General features: G+C 38.5%; 1 protein-coding gene across 4 annotated transcripts in view; it reads left to right on the plus strand.

The window, feature by feature from the left end:
• The window catches only part of VWA8 (von Willebrand factor A domain containing 8), a 370,485-nt gene that overhangs the window by 120,045 nt on the left and 231,493 nt on the right, over positions 1-18,947 (plus strand). For 3 of the 4 annotated variants that reach the window (XM_036831946.1, XM_036831948.1, XM_036831950.1), the window contains 2 exons: positions 13,352-13,520; positions 16,048-16,125. In XM_036831946.1, coding sequence (XP_036687841.1) covers positions 13,352-13,520; positions 16,048-16,125 — 247 coding nt within the window. The remainder of the gene's footprint in view (positions 1-13,351; positions 13,521-16,047; positions 16,126-18,947) is intronic. The other variant, XM_036831947.1, reaches the window with a different exon arrangement.

The raw sequence follows: 18,947 nt of genomic DNA on the forward strand, positions 1-18,947 counted from the left end.
AAAAAATTTTTAAAAAGGTTATGAAGAACCTAGGGGCAGGACAGGAATAAAGATGCAGATGTGGAGAATGGACTTGAGGACTTGAGGACACGAGGAGGGGGAAGGGTAAGCTGGGACGAAGTGAGAGAGTGGTATGGAGTTATATACACTACCAAATGTAAAATAGATAGCTAGTGGGAAGCAGCCACATAGCACAGGGAGATCAGCTCAGTGCTTTGTGACCACCTAGAGGGGTGGGATAGGGAGGGTGGGAGGGAAACACATTTGGGAGGAGATATGGGGATATATGTATATGTGTAGCTGATTCACTTTGTTATAAAGCAGTAACTAACACAACATTGTAAAGCAATTATACTCCAATAAAGACGTTAAAAAAAAAAACTACGATGAGGTATCACCTCACACCAGTCAGAATAGCCATCATTAAAAAATCTACAAACAATAAATGCTGGAGAGGGTGTGGAGAAAAGGGAACCATCTTGTACGGTTGGTGGGAATGTAAATTGATACAGCCACTATGGAGAACAGTATGGAGGTTCCTTAAAAAACTAAAAATAGAACTATCATATGACCCAGCAATCCCACTACTGGGCATATACCCATAGAAAACCATAATTCAAAAAGACACATGCACCCCAATGTTCATTGCAGCATTATTTACAATAGCCAGGACGTGGAACAACCTAAATGTCCATCCACAGAGGAATGGATAAAGGAGATGTGGTACATATATACAATGGAATATTACTTAGCCATAAAAAGGAATGAAATTGGGTCATTTGTAGAGACATGGATGGACCTAGAGATCATCCCCTCACTTTCAAGTCTGTATGTGTCTTTACCTCTGAAGTGGGTCTTTTGTAGGCAGCAAATAGATCCTTCTTGGGTTTTTTTGTTCTTTTTTAAAATCTAATCAGCCACTGGTGTCTTTTAAAGTGATTGTTGGTAGTTATGTACTTATTACCATTCTGTTACTTGTTTTCTGGTTATTTATATAGTTCTTCACTGTTCTTTTCTTCTTTTAGTTTCTCACCTTGTGGTTTGATGATTTTCTTTAGTGGTATGCTTTTGTTTCTTTCTCTCTAGTTTTTGTGTATCTATTGTAGTTTTTGATTTGTGGTTACCATAGGCTTCATACATGTTGGCGTATATCTTCTGGTTTTAAACTGATAGTCAATAAAGTTTAAATACATTCTAAAAGATCTACATTTTTTAATTCCCCTCCTCTATGTTTCATGTTTTGGATGTCATATTTTATATCTTCATGTTTGTCACTTCACTGTTTATTGTAGTTATAATTGATTTTATAGTTTTTTGTCTTTTTTAAAAAAATATCATATGTTTTCTTTTTTTTTATAATTTTATTTATTTATTTAATTTATTTTTGGCTGTGTTGGGTCTTCGTTTCTGTGCGAGGGTTTTCTCTAGTTGCGGCAAGCGGGGGCCACTCTTCATCACGGTGCACAGGCCTCTCACTATCGCAGCCTCTCTTTTTGCGGAGCACAGGCTCCAGATGCGCAGGCTCAGTTGTTGTGGCTCACTGGCCCAGTTGCTCCGTGGCATGTGGGATCTTCCCAGACCAGGGCTCGAACCCGTGTCCCCTGCATTGGCAGGCAGAATCTCAACCACTGCGCCACCAGGGAAGCCCCAGTTTTTTGTCTTTTAATCTTCATACTTGTTTATTTAAGTGATTGATCCACAGCCTTTACTATATATTTGCTTTTACTAGTGGGGCTTTTCCTTTCCTATAAATTCTTGCTTCTTGTTGCCTTTTCTTTTCCACCTACAGAAAATCCTTTACAGTTTATTTTAGGGTTGGTTAGTACCGATGAACTGTTTTAGTTTTTGCTTGTCTTAGAAATTCGTTATCTCTCCTTCAATTCTAAATAATAATCTTGCTGGGTAGAGTATCCTAGGGTGTAGGTTTTGCCCTTTCAGTACTTTAAATATATCATGCCACTCTCTTCTTCTTTTGTTTTTTTAACATCTTTATTGAAGTATAATTGCTTTACAATGGTGTGTTAGTTTCTGCTTTATAACAAAGTGAATCAGCTATAAGTATACATATATCCCCATATCCCCTCCCTCTTGTGTTTCCCTCCCACCTCCCTATCCTACCCCTCTAGGTGATCACAAAGCACTGAGGTGATCTTCCTGTGCTATGTGGCTACTTCCAACTAGCTATCGATTTTACATTTGGTAGTGTATATATGTCCATGCCACTCTCTCACTTCGTCCCAGCTTACCCTTCCCCCTCCTCATGTCCTCAAGTCCATTCTCTACATCTGCGTCTTTATTCCTGTCCTGCCCCTTGGTTCATCACAACCTTTTTTTTTTTAGATTCCATGTATATGTGTTAGCATACAGTATTTGTTTTTCTCTTTCTGACTTACTTCACTCTGTATGACAGACTCTAGGTCCATCCACCTCACTACAAATAACTCAGTTTCGTTTCTTTTTATGGCTGAGTAATATTCCATTGTATATATGTGACACATCTTCTTTATCCATTCATCTGTCGATGGACACTTAGGTTGCTTCCATGTCCTGGCTATTGTAAATAGAGCTGCAATGAACATTGTGGTACATGACTCTTTTTGAATTATGGTTTTCTCAGGGTATATGCCCTGTAGTGGGATTGCTGCGTCATATGGTAGTTCTATTTTTAGTTTTTTAAGGAACCTCCATACTGTTCTCCATAGTGGCTGTATCAATTTTCATTCCCACCAACAGTGCAAGAGGGTTCCCTTTTCTCCACACCCTCTCCAGCATTTATTGTTTGTAGATTTTTTTGATGATGGCCATTCTGACTGGTGTGAAGTGATACCTCATTGTAGTTTTGATTTGCATTTCTCTAATGATTAGTGATGTTGAGCATCCTTTCTTGTGTTTGTTGGCAATCTGTATATCTTCTTTGGAGAAATGTCTATACAGGTCTTCTGCCCATTTTTGGATTGGGTTGTTTGTTTTTTTCATATTGAGCTGCGTGAGCTGCTTGTAAATTTTGGAGATTAATCCTTTGTCAGTTGCTTCATTTGAAAATATTTTCTTCCATTCTGAGGGTTGTCTTTTTGTATTGGTTATGGTTTCCTTTGCTGTGCAAAAGTTTTTTAAGTTTCATTGGGTCCCATTTGTTTATTTTTGTTTTTTATTTCCATTTCTCTAGGGGGTGGGTCAAAAAGGATCTTGCTGTGATTTATATCTTAGAGTGTTCTGCCTATGTTTTCCTCTACGAGGTTAATAGTGTCTGGCCTTACATTTAGGTCTTTAATCCATTTTGAGTTTATTTTTGTGTATGTTGTTAAGGAGTGTTCTAATTTCATTCTTTTACATGTAGCTGTCCAGTTTTCCCAGCAGCACTTATTGAAGAGGCTGTCTTTTCTCCATTGTATATTCTTTCCTCCTTTATCAAAGATAAGGTGACCATTTGTGTGTGGGTTTATCTCTGAGCTTTCCATCCTGTTCCATTGATCTATAGTTCTGTTTTTGTGCCAGTGCCATACTGTCTTGATTACTGTAGCTTTGTAGTATAGTCTGAAGTGAGGGAGCATGATTCCTCCAGCTCCGTTTTTCTTTCTCAAGATTGCTTTGGCTACTCGGGGTCTTTTGTGTTTCCATACAAATTGTGCAATTTTTTGTTCTAGTCCTGTGAAAAATGCCTGTGGTAGTTTGATAGGGATTGCATTGAATCTGTAGATTGCTTTGGATAGTATAGTCATTTTCACAATGTTGATTCTTCCAATCCAAGAACATGGTATATCACTCCATCTGTTTGTGTCATCTTTGATTTCTTTCATCAGTGTCATAGTTTTCTGAGTACAGGTCTTTTGTCTCATTAGGTAGGTTTATTCCTAGGTATTTTATTCTTTTTGTTGCAATGGTAAATGGGAGTGTTTCCTTAATTTATCCTTCAGATTTTTCATCAGTAGTGTATAGTAATGCAAGACATTTCTGTGCATTAATTTTGTATCCTGCTACTTTACCAAATTCATTGATTAGCTGTAGTAGTTTTCTGGTAGTATCTTTAGGATTCTCTATGTATAGTATCATGTCATCTGTAAACAGTGGCAGCTTTACTTCTTGTTTTCTGATTTGGATTCCTTTTATTTCTTTTCCTTCTCTGATTGCTGTGGCTAAAACTTCCAAAACTATGTTGAATGACAGTGGTGAGAGTGGCCAACCTTGTCTTGTTCCTGATCTTAGAGGAAATGGTCTCAGTTTTTCACCATTGAGAATGATGTTGGCTGTGGGATTGTCATGTATGGCCTTTATTATGTTGAGGTTTCTGCCCAGACAGGATGGGGTTAAAGGAGCAGCTGATTAGGGTGTTCTGGCTCACTCAGGCCAGGGGGAGGGAGGGGTATGGAATGCGGGGCAAGCCTGCGGTGGCAGAGGCCAGCGTGAGGTTGAAACAGCCTGAGGCACCATGCGTTCTCCCGGGGAAGTTGTCCCTGGATCACAGGACCCTGCAGTGGCGGGCTGCACAGGTTCCCAGGCGGGGAGGTGTGGAGAGTGACCTGTGCTTGCACACAGGCTTCTTGGTGGCGGCAGCAGCAGCATTAGGTCTCATGCCTGTCTGTGGTGTCTGCGCTGATAGCCATGGCGGCGCCCGTCTCTGGAGCTCGTTTAGGCAGTGCTCTGAATCTCCTCTTCTCCCCCACCCCGAAACAATGGTCTCTTGCCTCTTAGGCAGGTGCAGACTTTTTCCCAGACTCCTTCCCTGCTTCCTGTGGCGCACTAGCCCCCTTCAGTCTGTGTTCACGCAGCCAACCTCAGTCCTCTCCCTGGGATCTTACCTCTGAAGCCTGAGCCTCAGCTCCCAGCCCCCACCCGTCCCGGCGGGTGAGCAGACAAGCCTCTCGGGATGGTTAGTGCTGGTCGGCACTGATCCTCTGTGCGGGAATGTCTCCGCTTTGCCCTCCGCACCCCTGTTGCTGCGCTCTCCTCCATGGCTCCGAAGCTTCCCCCCTCTGCCACCCACAGTCTCCGCTGGCGAAGGGGCTTCCTAGTGGGTGGAAACCTTTCCTCCTTCACAGCTCCCTCCCACTGGTGCAGGTCCCATCCCTATTCTTTTGTCTCTGTTTTTTCTTTTTTCTTTTGCCCTACCCAAGTACGTGGGGAGTTTCTTGCCTTTTGGGAGGTCTGAGGTCTTCTGCCAGCGTTCAGTAGGTGTTCTGTAGGAGTTGTTCCACATGTAGATGTATTTCTGATGTAATTGTGGGGAAGGAGGTGATCTCCAAGTCTTACTTCTCTGCCATCTTGAGGGTCTCTCCCGCCACTCCCTTCTTGTCTGCAAAGTTTCTACAGAAAAATCACATGATAGCCTTACAGGAGTTCCCTTATATGTGACTCTTTTTCTCTTGCTGAGTTAGAATTCTGTCTTTAACTTTTGGCATTTTAATTATGATATGTCTGGATTTGAGTCTTTTGGGGTTCATCTTGTTTGGGACTCTCTGGGCTTCCTATACCTGGATGTCTGTTTCCTTCTTCAGGTTCAGGAATTTTTCAGCCATAATTTTATCAAATACATTTTTGACACTTTTCTCTCTCTTCTTCTTCTGGGTCGCCTATAATATGAATATTAGTATAGTTGATGTTGTCCAAGAGGTCCCTTAAACTATTCTTATTTAAAATTTTTTTTTCTTTTTGCTTTTCTGGGTGATTTCCATTATTCTGTCTTTAAGATCACTTATGCATTCTTCTGTATCACGGAGTCTGCCATTAATTCCTTCTAGTGTATTTTTCATTTCAGTTATTGCATTCTTCAGCTCTGACTGGTTCTTTTCTATATTTTCTAATTCCTTACTAAAATTATTACTGTGTTCATTTATTCTTTTGCTTAGTTCGGTTAGCATTCTTTTTTTTTTTTTTTAATTTTATTTATTTATTTATGACTGTGTTGGATCTTCGTTTCTGTGCAAGGGCTTTCTCCAGTTGCGGCAAGCGGGGGCCACTCTTCATCGCGGTATGCGGGCCTCTCACTATTGCAGCCTCTCCCGTTGTGGAGCACAGGCTCCAGACGGGCAGGCTCAGTAATTGTGGCTCATGGGCCCATTTGCTCTGTGGCATGTGGGATCTTCCCGGACCAGGGCTCGAACCCGTGTCCCCTGCACTGGCAGGCAGATTCCCAACCACTGCGCCACCAGGGAAGCCCTTGGTTAGCATTCTTATTGCTAATGCTTTGAACTCTTTATCTGGTAAATTTTAAATTTGTGGTTCATTAATTGTTTTTTCAGGTTTTTTTCCTTATTCTTTCACTTGGTACAAATTCCTCTTTCTTCTCATTTTACTTAACTTTCTCTGTCACTATGAAATTAGGTAAAACAGTTACCTATCCCATTCTTGAAGGGGTGCCCTTGTGTGGGAGCATCCCTATGCAGTTCCCAGTGGATTTGGTGGGAGAGGTGAATATGAAGTGAGCGTGGGTCACATCTTTTCCTAGGCTGTGCTAGCAGCCATCACCTTTTTAGGTGATGGGGCTGGAGATGGAGGGGCTAGAGCCAGAGCCAGGTGTGGCCCAGGACTTCTCCTATTCTATGTGGCTGTCAGTGCCCTACTGGAGTCAGGGTTGGGTCCCAAGTTGCTGGAGCAGAAGCCCTGAGGGTCTGGTCTGAGCTCGCTCCATTCCCTCTAAGTGTGCTCCCTCCCCCACTCCCAGCAACAGCATCTTTGCCCTAGAGAGGAGCAGCGCTGGAGCAAGAGGGCGCAGAGCATACACTTGGCTTGGGCTGGGATGTGGGCTGGGGAGGTCCCAGCACACCAGTCAGATCTTTAGACTGCTCCTGATTTGGCATCTCCACAAACACCAATAATGGCCACCCTCACCCCAGTCAGATGTTGTGCTGGATCTGAGCCAGCTCCATCCCCCACAGCTAAGCACTCTGCTCTGCAAAGGCAGGCTTCTCCCTAGTGTGGAGCTAGAGCTAGAGGGGCTGGAGCGGGTGCTTAGTGCTGGCTGGGATGGGCTCTGGGCTGGTCTCTGGAAACCAACTAGAATCCCAGGCAGTTTCAATCTGCTTCCTCCACCTTGTTTCCGGGAGTAAGCAAGTGAGTTTGCCTTCTTCACAAGCAGAGTCTAGGTTTCTTAGAGCCCTCCTGTAAGTCCCACTGGTTTGCAAGCCAGCTAGGTGGACTTGTCTTCCCGGAGTCAGACCCCAGGACTGAGGTGCCTAATATATGTTTCGAACTGCTCACTCCCCAGGGAGGATCTCTGAGCCTGTGTAATCCCCCTCCTCTTCTGTGTCCCCTCTCAGGGGCATAGGTCCCAACCTGATCGCTTCTCTTCCCTTCCTACCCAACTCTGTGTGGATCTTTCCCTTGGTGGTACAAGAGTCTTTCTGCCAGTCTCCAGTTTGTTTTCAGTGAGAATTGCTCCACCTGTAGATGTATTTTTGATGTGTTTGTGGGGGAGGTGATCTCAGCTTCCTCCTACTCTGCCACCTTGATCTCCTCTCCCCAACCTTATTTTTTGTGTATCACTTTTTCATCCCAGACATTTCTTCTGTTTAAATCTCGTCTTGGCACATTCAGGCACATCAGGTATTCTATCAATTTCATCTTCTGTCCAGTTCATCTTTCTCCATGGTATGTTCTCAATAGCCCTAATGTGGATTTGTTGCTCTCCATATGTGTAGCGTACATGTCACCCTAGATCTCTCTCCACTACCAGTCCCCCATTTCCTCTGGTCTCTCTTTCTGCAATTTTCATCAGTTAGATGTTGAACCTCCTGGACTGAACTTCTTTTTTCTCTTACGTTCTATCAATTTGTCAGGACTTTATTGACTTTTCAGAGGTGAGATGTCTAAAAATGGATTCTCCTCTCTGTCTGAAATATCTCTCCCAGTTGAAAGCCTAATTGCTTTCCTTATCAGCACTCCGCATTTTTTTTAACCTGAGAAACACTATTTTCTTATGATGGTAAACAGTTTTTCTCTATTTTATTGTTATACACAGTCATATTACAGAATCTGCCTCATTCCGATGATGTGGATTGTTAGTAAATTTCTTTACATTTTCCTGGTTAACCTTGCTTTAATTTTGTTGCCCATTTTTGTCTTTCTGAGAATAAATATGTGCTCTTTTAGGGTTGAAAAGGTTAGATTCTTCCTTTAAACCACTTGTCTATGTCTTTCAAGGCTGTGTTCATTGGGTAGAGAGCAGGCAGCTTGACTAAAAGGACATAGCATAGCATAAAAGTGGGAAATTTGTACCCTGTGAGAAAATTAATTTTTTTCATGAGTTGTTCTTATAAATTATACGACCCATTACCTAGCTGAGTTGATCGTGTATTGTGTCCATATCTAATATGTCACTCTTGGCATTAGTATTTAAAGTATAAATTAGAAACTCATAACCCAGGTCTTCTATCCTTTTATTCTGTACCTAAGCACAGAACTGAAGTTCAGCAAAGTGATTATTATTTGTCTTCGCCTTTAAGTAAACTCAGCTATTAATGCTTTGTTTCTTTGTTGGGAATTTTGAGATAGAAAAAAGGTCAAAGGTAGAATGAAAGGAAATCAGATTTAAGCTTCTTTGCCTCTAGACCCAGTTTGATAAATTTAGATACCTTTTGGCTTTCAGATAGGAACACTTTTCATATTTGTTTTTGGCAGGAATCCTGTAGCTACAAGTAAGAGCAACAAAAGAAAAACTTTAAATTCTTGCAAAAAGAATTTTGGGGTATCTCACATGTTCATAGGAAGGGAAAGGATGCACTTGGGCCTCAGGAAATAACTGGAACCTAGGACTTTAATGTTGTCCAGACTCTGTTTTGCTCTATACTTCATCTCTTTGTTTCGAGTGTCACAATACCTGATACATAGTAGGTCACTTAGTAAATGTTTTTGAAAAATGAATAAATCTTAACCTAGAATAAATTCTAGAAAACTCAAGGTAAAGTAATTCTATTAATCCAGTTTTAGATAACTTTCTGAGCTAGCAATGTTTCCTTTTATGAACCTACTAATTAGGAATACTTTGGCTTTTAATGACAAATCTGATAACATGGGGTCTCATAATTAACATCTACTAGCAGTGAGCTCCCCAGCCTTTCAGCTTCATAGTATGAAACCCAGTTTCTATACAATTATATTTGACTCCTTTGCTTACCTTCATTGGGGTCTAATCCTTCACCAAGATCATATACCTTGATCGTTTCCTTAGTATTCTTTGCAGGTAATGACATAGCTAATGTTCCCTTAGAAATAGCTTAAGAAATGTTAGAGACTTTCCTTCTTCTGTTGCAAGATGCCAGGAATACTGTGGACGTGGTCGTTAGAAATAACATGATGGCCACGCACACCAGACACCATGCCTGCATTTCTCACAGGAAATAAGGACCGAAATAGAACTACTTCCTTTGATGAGAAAACTTCTTTGGGGAAAGGGGGAGTACAATACTATAGGCTGCTAAATGTGTCCCTTCCTGCTGTTGGTCAGAGCCTAGATGAGGGGGGTGAGAGTTTCTGTGAATTACTAATAGTTTATTTTACCAAAAATAAGGCTTCTGGTTATCTCAGGGAAGAAATAAAGATTAGGGGCCTAGTCTCAGTTGTCATTATATATGCTCTAATGTTTTTGCATTTTTATTGAATATTTTTATTGATTGTGATTAAACATTGAAGACAGTTTATAATCTCCCAGTTTTTATTAATCAGTTGTGAACTGTAAGTGGACATTGGGCACAATCCTCAATCCGTTACATTCCCTGGACCCTTTTACTCTTACTCATGTTTGAAGATAGTTAGGATTTGAGCATTAGAGGTAGGTACTCTCCTACCTCCCCCAGAAACCTCAGGATCTCTTTGCTAGAACATTTGGCTGTATAAATTTTTAACAAAATTCAAGGTAGATCTAGGATTTTATGCCCAAGTCTTTGTGTTTGATTTCAAAACAAAGCGTTGTATGCAAATTCTGATTTTGAAAAATAATCCTAAACATTTTTATGGTCAAGGAAAAGTTCTAAACTCTGTACCTTTGAAGGATCTCATTACTTATTATTGTGTGTATTGCTTATGTCTTTTTATATACAAATGTATCACATATTTGATGCAAGAACGAACCTTCTCTCAAAAATTCATTCAAGACCAGATTTAGACTAGCTGCTCTGCTTTTGAATGGGAAACCATTATTCTCAGTTCTTATCACTTATCTTTGTTTTGTCCTTGCCACCAAAGGTCTTCAAAAATTTTCTTGCAGTGGTGGTTATTAACAACAGCAATACATTTATCTGTCTATCTACCTATCTATCCATCCATCTATCTATCTCTCATCTATCATCACACTAGACACTGTGTGGTATAAAGATGTGTTAGGTGTGTCCATGCAGTTTGCTACATTGTAAAAAAGGAGAAATATGGACTGTGTACAGGACTGCATAACCTCCAGGTTCTGAGTTGGAACATTAGTATTATAGTGTGGAAGGCCAGTTACAAAATCCTCTTCCAGTTCATGATTAATATCTTTATAAAAACCTTCTATATTATTATTTCAAGTTCCTTAATAAACACATTTGACAAAAATGTAGCATATAATTTCCTTCAAAGATAGAAATTTATTGAATTTTTTGTTTTATTAAAGCTCTGTTGAGGTATAATTGACATTAAAAACTGAATATTTAAAGTATACGGTTTGATAATTTTTGGCTTTTTTATACACCTATGAAACCATCACCACAATCAATATAATGACTACATCTACGATCACCAAAATGTCCTTGGTCCCCTTTGTAATCCCTCTCTCTCTCCCCTTCTCACCCTCTTCTACCCCTAGGAATCTGCTTCCTGTTATTCTATATAACTTGTATTTTCTAGAGATTTATATAAATGGAATCACACACTATTACTCTTTTGGATCTGCCTTCTTTCACTCAACATAATTATTTTGAGATATTCCATGTTGTTATGTATATCAATAATTCATTCCTTTTTATTGCTGAGAAGCATTGGAAAGTACTTTACTCTCTAAAAACTTATGCCCCCAAACAAACATATTGACCGCAATATTTTAATTTTTTAAGTCCTTGTAAAAGATCTTTTGCTTTAAAATTTTTTAATCTTTATGAAATAATATCTGTTTATCTGAAGTTAATCCATATCTTTAGTTTCATTTGTTATTTGTTGTTAAATTCTAGTAAAATTGAAGTTAACCCTTGATTTTAAATTTTCATAGTGCATATTTCCTAATTCTCAGTTATTTACCACTGCTTCAGCCTTTGTGTTACCCACCAGTATGTCAGATCACCTGAAAGTACATGGCTGATCCTCAGGAATACTCTGCTCTCTAACTTTCAGGCTTGGAGAACCTAACTTCATCAGGAAATGACTTTCCATGTGACCTATTTATATGTAAGGAAGCCTTTGAGGAGATCCTAACAAACAAAAAGATCCCTCTCATCCTGTTATTCAGTAGTTTGATGGCTGTTTTTATTGTCAGCATACACTTCTCTGCCTGTCACATCAGCTGTCTCACAAACTGCCCCCTTTAATTTTATCTAGCTCATTTGGGTACCCTGCTAGAGTCAGTACCAGAAAACAAGCCACAGACAATGCATGTCATAAGCAATAACCATCCCCCTATATTAGTTAAAACCACCTAGCTTGCTTTCATGTTAATGGTTCTTCTAGGCCTGAATTTACAGCTCAGCTATGGTACCTCTTCCTGACCTATTGGTTTAAGGTGTAAATTGGACTTCCTCTTTTGGCTTGCTTATTGGATTTTGGCTTTGTTTATTCCCTAATTTAGTATCCCTCACTGTCTTGAGTAAAAAATTACATTTGCAGCTTTAATTTTGAACAAAGCACAAATAAGCAGGCTCTGTCTCTGCCACCTTCTTTTGTCCCAGCTAGGAGAGAGGAGGATCACGGATGAATCCAACATCTGTTGCTGGGCCATGAAGCAGACTTTTCTAGATTATAGCAAATCACTCAGCAGAAGTGGAAAATGGAATAACCTTTCCTTTTAGCTTTCAGATCATAGAATTTTCTCTGTCCAGGTTCTGTTAGGTGACTGTCTAATTACTAGCAATCATGAGTGGCCGTGTTATCCTCAGGACTTTCAGGCATTATCTGTGTTGTTATCCTTCCCTGTTTTCCTAGAACAACTCCTTTGAACAGATCATCCCCATGCCATGCTTGGGAAAAAGAAGTCTTTTTTTTTTTTTTTTTCCTACCTAGAGAAATGAAATGGTATTTGGTAGCTTTTAGGAATTCATCCAGACTTTTCATATGACCATTTCTAAAAATTGCTTTTCCCTGACTTACAAATTATGCTGTCGCCCCCTAAAAGTACAGATCATGCAGTCAGGGACTCAGTGGACCTACCTTTTCTATTGGGAGGACTTTTTCTTATCTGAAATCTTCAGAGTATTTATTTGATTCTCTCTACACATGTCCTATCTCCTGATATTCTCACTGCCCAGTCACATAACTTGAGTTCTACCACAATAGTTAACGACAATGAAGAAATGCCATTTAGGTCCCTTTATTTTTGTTTTTCTGAAGATCTTCGCAAGTGTTTGAGTTTCATCTCTCCTTTCTCAGCAAGGATGATATAACCCTCAAAAGGTCTATTTGCACTGCAATTTTGAAAATTGATAAGAACTGAGGATATTACTCATGATTAGATCATGATAAACGGTTTCTAGCTCCTTCTTCAAAAACTACTCAAGTCATTTCACAAAACATGGGAAGTCTTACTTTATTCCTCTGTGTGTCCTAGAATATTTACATCCTCAGATTCCCTAGCAGAGATTTATCAAAGAGATTACTTTAAAAATCATATGGTTTCCTATAAAATGACAAAAGAGTGAATTATATAGAAGTTCACTTTTCTCTACCTTTTTAAGACCTAAGTATTCTTATTGCCAATCCAAAGTTTAATTTTAATCCAATCCCTTATGCTGCTTAAATTGTCTATATTATAAAAAGTCTTCTTATCCTGAATCATACTTCTTGGTATTTCTATGGTTGACGTAGAGTGGGTTCCTTGCAAGACAGGAGATTTTGAGTAAAGACAGTGGACCTATGAAATAAATATGGACTGTTTGGGGTTATGTTTCAAGGGACTATGGAGAAAATTTATCGTAGGTGTAACAACATATCCAAAACGGTGGTTTGTACCAGGGATGGAGTTTCATCAGTGGATGTGGTACATCATAAATATTAATGGTTGGTGATTCTTCTTTTGTTTTAATCTTAGGTTTTTAGAATGTCCCGACTTGTTTTTTCAAAGCTTGTTCTTTGGATAATAGCTTTAACTGTAGTACAGCCTTATTATTGCCTAGGCTTTAGCTACCATGACCTAATTTCTAACATAAAAGGTTATGTTTTGAAAAAATTTTTTTCCTTTTAGATCGATTTTTCCTGTCCACCCCTCCTTCAGAATCATCGCCTTAGCAGAACCCCCTGTTACTGGAAGCACGGCACAGCAGTGGCTGGGACCAGAATTCTTAACCATGTTCTTTTTCCATTACATGAAACCACTTGTCAAAAGTGAAGAAATGCAAGTGATTAAAGAAATGGTAAGAGTGAGGCCAGCTCTAGCCTGTTGCCTTCAGCTGTTCTCTTTTTAAGGTCTTTGTGACACCTGCTTGAGCAGAGTTGGATATTTTGGGCTTTTTCTCACTGTTAATTTCCAGATTTCCTCATAAAATGGTTCTCAGATGTCAACATTTTTCAAAATCATCTGGAGGGCTTGTTAAATGACAGATTGCCGAGTCGGTGGTTCTGGGATGGAACATGAGAATTTGCACTTCTGAAGTTCTCAGGGGATGCTGACAGCTGCTGGTCTGGGGACCACACTTTGAGAACCATGAATGTAGGCTATCTCTCCGTTTCCCTCATGTGGAAGCAGTTTGGGGATTCCTTTTCCTTTTATATTCAGCCGAAGGTGACTAAATTTTAAGTTCCTACTATTAGGAGAGGCCAAATATATTTTAGTTCCTTAGATTTTGTAGAAAATACTAAGTAGTCCTGGTCCCCTCGGGATTGTAATATATCCTATACTTAACTGATAAGTTGTCTAGTGGCTTGTAGTGTATGTAAACTATTATTGCAGTGTCTGCCTTAACCAAGCACTTGTTTAGCACTTTTGGAGTTCTAGAACTGCAGTATTCAGTGTAGTAGCACTAGCCACATTAAATCAAATTCAAAAATTCATTTTCTCAGTCTTATTTCAAGTGGCCGATAGCATAGATAAAGAACATTGCCAACATCATAGAGAGTTCTATTGGACAGTACTATTCTAGATCACTAATAATTAACTTTTTACATAAATGCACTCATCCCCTTTGAAATACCAGAATGAATTAATTAATTTTAGGTCTTATGAGCATGGTTGTGGATAAGGGCATAGGCTTTAAAGTCAAATAGCTTGCCTTTAAATGTCAAATCCACTACTGATTAGCTTCTAGAACGTGGGTAAATTACTCAACCAGGCTCTTCATCTGAAGATGGGGATGATACTACTTCTTACATCACAGGATTGATTTAAAGAATAAATGAGTATGTACTGAATAGAGCTTCAAATTTTAAAAGTTCCAAATACTTAAATGCCCAAAGAAACCCTGAGCAGTTTGTTTCTGAAATAGTCACATGATACCAGTCATTGTTGTAACAACTCCTGCTCTTTTTAAATTAAAATTTTAAACTTGTTATTATTTATGTAAAAATTTCTTATTATTCAATACAAATACATATTTAATTAGTTTAAAATTGGTGTACTTAAAAGCAATCAGTGTATGTTTTGGGGCAACTGTTCTTCAGAGTTCATTGATAAATAGATCATGCCCCTCAGGTATGTGGTTTTTTTTTTTTATTTATTTATTTTATTGAAGTATAGTTGATTTACAATGTTGTGTTAAATTCTACTGTACAGCAAAGTGATTCAGTAATGCATATGTATACATTCTTTTTTGTGTTCTGTTCCATTATGGTTTATCACAGGATGTTGAATATAATTCCCTGTGCTATACAGTATTGTTGTTTATCCATTCTCTGTATAATAGTTTGCATCTGCTAATCCCAAACTCCCAATCCATCCTTTCCCCACCCCCCAGGTATGTGGTTTTAAAGTCCTTGAAAAAATGGAAAGCTTGAGCATCCGCCCTTTATACAAGGATACCTTACATCTCTTAGTAGACATAGATATAAGATTACTACTAAATGAAGGAGTTTGGTTTCAGTAAGAAAAGTGCCTAAATTAGAGTTGAAGCTAACAAAAAAGGATATAATATATGAAAAGTTTCTTATGGGTACACTCTATGCCAATTTTTAATTGGTTAGAGGCTCCTTTCAGTTTTGTCCTGGTGATGGAATTGTAAATGAAGAGTGGCCTGGTTTTGATTACCTGATTCTTTTTCTTTTTTTAATTGAAGTATAGTTGATTTACAATATTGTGTTAATTACTGCTGTACAGCAAGGTACTCAGTTATACATATATATATATATATATATACATTCTTTTTCATTATGGTTTATCACAGGATATTGAATATAGTTCCCTGTGCTATATAGAAGGACCTTGTTGTTTATCCATTCTATATATGCCAGTTTGCATCTGCTAATCCCAAACTCCCAATCCATCCCTTTCCCACCCTTCTCCCCTTTGGCAAGTCTATTCTCTATGTCTGTGATTCTGTTTCTGTTTCATAGATAGGTTCATTTATGTCATATTTTAGATTCCACATATAAGTGATCTCATACAGTATTTGTCTTTCTCTTTCTGACTTACTTCGTTTAGTATGGTAATCTCTAGTTGCATCCATGTTGCTGCAAACGGCATTATTTCATTCTTTTTGTGGCTGAGGAGTATACATTTGTATATATGTACCACATCGTTTTTACCTGATTCTTAAAGAGAAAGCAGAGGCAGAAGTGTTTCCTGAGAAGATGAATAAGCAAATTTATCCACAGGTTAAACATGATACCTATAATCAGAGATTTCAAAAAATGTAATTCTAATATTGTTTGATAAGTAGCCATAATTTCTGGTTGATTTTTCATATATCCTAATTTATTCTTTCTTTCCTTAATTCTCTTATAAAATAGGTCCCAAATATGCCTCAGGAAGCTTTGGACAAATTGTTATCATTTACACACAAACTCAGAGAGACACAGGATCCAACAGTAAGTCTGGGTTATTTTCCATAGGATTTTCTGTTGTTGACATGCTGCTGCTTTATATTCTTAGAGTTCAGTGCTTTGAAATCTTTTTTTTTTTTTTTTTTTTTTTTTTTAAAGGGCCATAGACATAGAGTGTGCCGAGCTTCCCATGCTTATCTGATCACGGCACCCTTTTTTTTTTTTTAAACAACAGCTCCTGTTTATTCTTTTATTCTTTTTATTTATTTATTTTATTTATGGCTGTGTTGGGTCTTCGTTTCTGTGCGAGGGCTTTCTCTAGTTGCAGCAAGTGGGGACCACTCTTCATCGCGGTGCACGGGCCTCTCACCATCGCGGCCTCTCTTGTTGTGGAGCACAAGCTCCAGACGCGCAGGCTCAGTAATTGTGGCTCGCGGGCCCAGTTGCTCCGTGGCATGTGGGATCTTCCCAGACCAGGGCTCGAACCCGTGTCCCCTGCCTTGGCAGGCAGATTCTCAACCACTGCGCCACCAGGGAAGCCCTGAAATCTATTTTTTAAGCTGATATATTTATCCCTTATGCTATGCTTTCTTCTATGTATGTATCTTAAGCTCCTCATGGCTGGTGTCATAGTAAACAACTTTTAACTTTAGGGGAGTACTTGGGTATTCCAGGAGGTTTGGGTCTACTTCTCTGTCTCCTGTGCTGAGCAATCTCATGTATTCTTATGGCTTCAAGTATCACCTCTGTGTTAATGCCTACAACTTTATCTTCAGCTTCTAACTTCTTCTTCCTCATTGATTCTCTATTTCGGATTGTATTTACATTTTGGGATGTTATAGGGGCAGGAAACTTTTACCTTCTTTTGTTCTAGGTCCTTTGGCTAACCTAATAATTAAATTGACATGAGACAGTTTAATAGGAGAAAAACAACAAATTTAATTTTGTACACGCAGAAGCCCCATAAAAATCTGAAACTCAAAAAAGTGACCAAAGCAGGTAGCTTTTATACCTTTTAGTCAAAGAAACAATAAAATTCTGAAGAATTGACAACACAAAGAAGTTTGGGCTTGGGGTAGTAATTAAGTGAAGAAGAAACAAGGTTTGTTTATATAGCCTTCTCAGTCCTAAATTTCCTATTTCTGGTGATAAGGATGCTTTCTACCCTCCTGGTACAGGGACGGTATCTTTTTCATGGGAGATTCATTTCCTGCTTTCAGGGGGACAAAGGAGGGTCAGAGCGTCCTTGCACCAGCTATTTCCCATCCTGGTGCCTGGCACATCCTAGAAAATTAACAAATGTTTGATGAGTACATGAATAAATTAATTAATTAGTTATTAATTTATAAATAGATTTCCCTGGAGTTTTCTCTCCCAGAGAACATTACATTTTCATAAAAGAAATAATTCTTTAAGAGGAAAAATAGAAAATTTATTTTTAATAATTTTCGAAAAGACCTTTCATATTTTTAAGCTGAATTACTATTATTAATCATGTTAATCCAAAAAAAACCTTTGAGGTGTTCTCTTAAACTGAATAACCATGGTAACTAAGGGAATGTGCTCACATCCTCACCCTTTTTTTGCAAGATAAAACTGCAGTTAGAAATTTGATATTATAAGTGTTAAGTACATTAGGATTTTTAAATTAAAAGTACATTCTCAATTTTCAGTTGGTAATAACGTGAGAACAGAAATAGCCAAACCCTTTACTCAACATGTAAGTGGCTCAACCTAAACTTCTTTCTGATTTAGTCCTGGATGTTATTGCAAAGCATTTTGGTATTATCAACTGATGTGGTATTTTTTAAACTCATAAGAAGTCCTTACTGATCACTGGAATGAAATATGAAGCCTGAATTCAGTGTTATGTTTGGAATTAGATTAGAATTTTGTAACCTGGAAAGTTACTGTATGGTTTAATAGGACTCTTGTCATAAGAATCTTCTGCTTGGAGTCATTTGTCATACATTTTCCATGATTAAAATAGGAATTTTTCATGGTCTCAAATATTAAGATGAGAATTGCTAAGTCATATTTAACTTCTAATACTTTCGATCATAGTGGCTGAAACAATCTTATCCTTAATTCTTCCTACTTTCTCACATCCGTCCTTCTTTCTCATATCCATCAGTTGCCAAGTCCTTTGAAACATTTGTTTGATCCCTTCTCCCCCTTCTTATTGCCAGTAACCTTACTGTAGGACTTTATCTCTTTGTAAGTAGGTAACTGAAGTAGCTTTCTGATTCCTGTCTCAGTTTTCTCTGTCCTTCAACTACTTTGCATATTCCTGCCAGGTTAGTCTTTCTAAAATCATGTTACTAAGTCCTATTGCCCTTAGAAGAAGGGCCAAACTCCTCAAAATGTGATTTACGGGTCTTTGATATTAGGGAGCAAGCTTTCCAGCAGGACCCTCTAGTAAAGCTGGGCTGGTTTCCTCACATTCTGCTTGTATTTCTGTTCCTGTTGCGTTCATGCCTTTGTTCATAGCATTTCTGCTACCCATTTGAACATTTTAAGCCCTTATAGCAGTTTTGTCAAGTGCTCCACTTATTTTTGCATTAAATTATATGCTATTTTGAATTGCAATTTATGCTTTCTTATATTTAAGTATTGTCTCCATGTCTAGAATGCAAATTTGTTGAAGAAGTCTGAATCAAATGTTTTGCTTATGAGTTCTTTGTAACTTAGAATGTGTTTTTTAATAGAAAAAAGGATATGTCATAAATGGTGGTCATGCTCCTAATCTAGTCCCCAAAGGAGTGTTTAACCCATGTTGTAACTGAAATACAATGCTAATAACAGCAGACCAACATCTCATGGAGCTGTGAAATACACGAGGAAGGAGAAACCAATTCACTTTCTGC

Source organism: Balaenoptera musculus, chromosome 18 (genome assembly GCF_009873245.2).
Source record: "Balaenoptera musculus isolate JJ_BM4_2016_0621 chromosome 18, mBalMus1.pri.v3, whole genome shotgun sequence".
NCBI classification, from domain to species: Eukaryota; Metazoa; Chordata; class Mammalia; order Artiodactyla; family Balaenopteridae; genus Balaenoptera; species Balaenoptera musculus.